At 37.2% G+C, this 1,883-nt stretch overlaps 1 protein-coding gene across 1 annotated transcript in view; it reads right to left on the bottom strand.

The window, feature by feature from the left end:
* Positions 1–1,014: 1,014 nt before the first annotated feature.
* LOC107676066 (cell wall protein DAN4-like) overlaps positions 1,015–1,883 on the bottom strand; it is a 2,389-nt gene continuing 1,520 nt past the window's right edge. Inside the window, exons 4-5 of the mRNA XM_016470594.1 lie at positions 1,589–1,746; positions 1,015–1,481 (exon numbers count right to left, since the gene is read on the bottom strand). Coding sequence (XP_016326080.1) covers positions 1,351–1,481; positions 1,589–1,746 — 289 coding nt within the window. The 3' untranslated portion in view covers positions 1,015–1,350. The remainder of the gene's footprint in view (positions 1,482–1,588; positions 1,747–1,883) is intronic.

Below are 1,883 nucleotides of genomic sequence, written 5' to 3' on the forward strand. Positions count from 1 at the left end.
AAGCTGTAGACTCTGTAGATGCTGTAGAAGCTGTAGACTCTGTAGATGCTGTAGAAGCTGTAGACTCTGTAGATGCTGTAGAAGCTGTAGACTCTGTAGATGCTGTAGAAGCTGTAGACTCTGTAGATGCTGTCGACTCTGTAGATGCTGTAGAAGCTGTAGACTCTGTAGATGCTGTAGATGTTGTAGATGTTATATAAGCTGTAGACTCTGTAGATGCTGTAGATGCTGTAGACTCTGTAGATGCTGAAGACGCTGTAGACTCTGTAGATGCTGTAGAAGCTGTTGATTCTGTAGATGCTGTAGACTCTGTAGATGCTGTAGAAGCTGTAGACTCTGTAGATGCTGTAGAAGCTGTCGATTCTGTAGATGCTGTAGAAGCTGTAGACTCTGTAGATGCTGTAGACGCTGTCGACTCTGTAGATGTTATAGAAGCTGTAGACTCTGTAGAAGCTGTAGACTCTGTAGATGCTGTCGACTCTGTAGATGCTGTAGAAGCTGTCGATTCTGTAGATGCTGTAGACTCTGTAGATGCTATAGAGGCTGTAGACTCTGTAGATGTTATAGAAGCTGTAGACTCTGTAGATGCTGTAGAAACTGTAAAATACTCATGGCACCGTATCGCCATATGCATTGGCAGTAGCAAGTTCCTGTACTTGCTTGCAGCAGCAGCAATAATCTACAACTACAGCAATAACAAACAGCAGCAGCAATTCAGCAGCAGCGTAGCAGATCTGTTCCGCCAAGACCAAATACATTAACATTGTCATATCCATCACCATGCTAAAATTTTCAGAGAGTTGTCATGATTAAAATATATAGTTTAGTCATGAAACTCTAGATGGCGCAGGCTGATGGGTTGTTAACGTAATTGATGATATTCAGATAGTTAAATGACTTGGTCATCACCATGCTAAAATTTTCAGAGAGTTGTCATGATTAAAATATTTTTATTTAATTAAAATACAATATGACATTGCAAAGTTAGAAATTATTAGATAAAAAAAGAAAAAGAAGTATGACCAGTATTTAACCTCAAAACAGTTAAACAGCAATTACAATGTTTACATTTGAAAACATACATTTGGAAATGCATGAGGAAAAAGATCCACTTCTCCCTCCCAGAACAGCCTGCTGTTAAACAAATATCTGCAATTATATTCTTGAGGAACAATGCATCATCAAACGTATCTTTATATTACTCTATACCATTATTTCAGAGTGTGCTGCAATGGGAAGAATGTTGTACCAGTATACCATGTAATAATAATAAATACATTTGTTGTTTAATTATTTGTTATAGCGTTTATTATTGAACTCTCATATTTGTTTGATATATGTTTAAGGGATCTATAGGAAAAGCCTTAATATTTTAGACATAATAATGAGGCATGTTGCTTGGAGCAGACTGGATTCAATCTTTAATCCACCTGAAGCTATAGTTGCTGTGGTTGCTGCAGGAGTGACAGTGGTAGCTGAAGCTGTAATAAAAAACATAAGCAAATTAGCTAGATATCTCTATAAACCTATAGTTATAGATAGGTTACAGGAATAGAAGACTATAAAGCTACTGAGTAATAGAGTTTACCTGAACCATTGACTGAAATTGATTGAGGAATTATGTTCAATAGATTGACATCTCCGGTTCCCACTGCTGTCAAGAGGGTGTTTGAAATCTCTTCAACAGTTGGGATAGTTTGATTTAAGCTGAAAGCTAGATGTGTTGATGTGATGATTGACCCTCGTCTAGAATATATAAATGTTGAAATTAATGTTACCTTTAAAAATTCAGTTTATTGCAAGTTTTTTGCTCTCTCTCTCTCTTTCAAACACACACACACACACACACACACACACACACACACACACACACACACACACAC

The sequence above is a fragment of the Sinocyclocheilus anshuiensis genome, unplaced genomic scaffold (genome assembly GCF_001515605.1).
Source record: "Sinocyclocheilus anshuiensis isolate Anshui unplaced genomic scaffold, SAMN03320099.WGS_v1.1 scaffold469, whole genome shotgun sequence".
NCBI classification, from domain to species: domain Eukaryota; kingdom Metazoa; phylum Chordata; class Actinopteri; order Cypriniformes; family Cyprinidae; genus Sinocyclocheilus; species Sinocyclocheilus anshuiensis.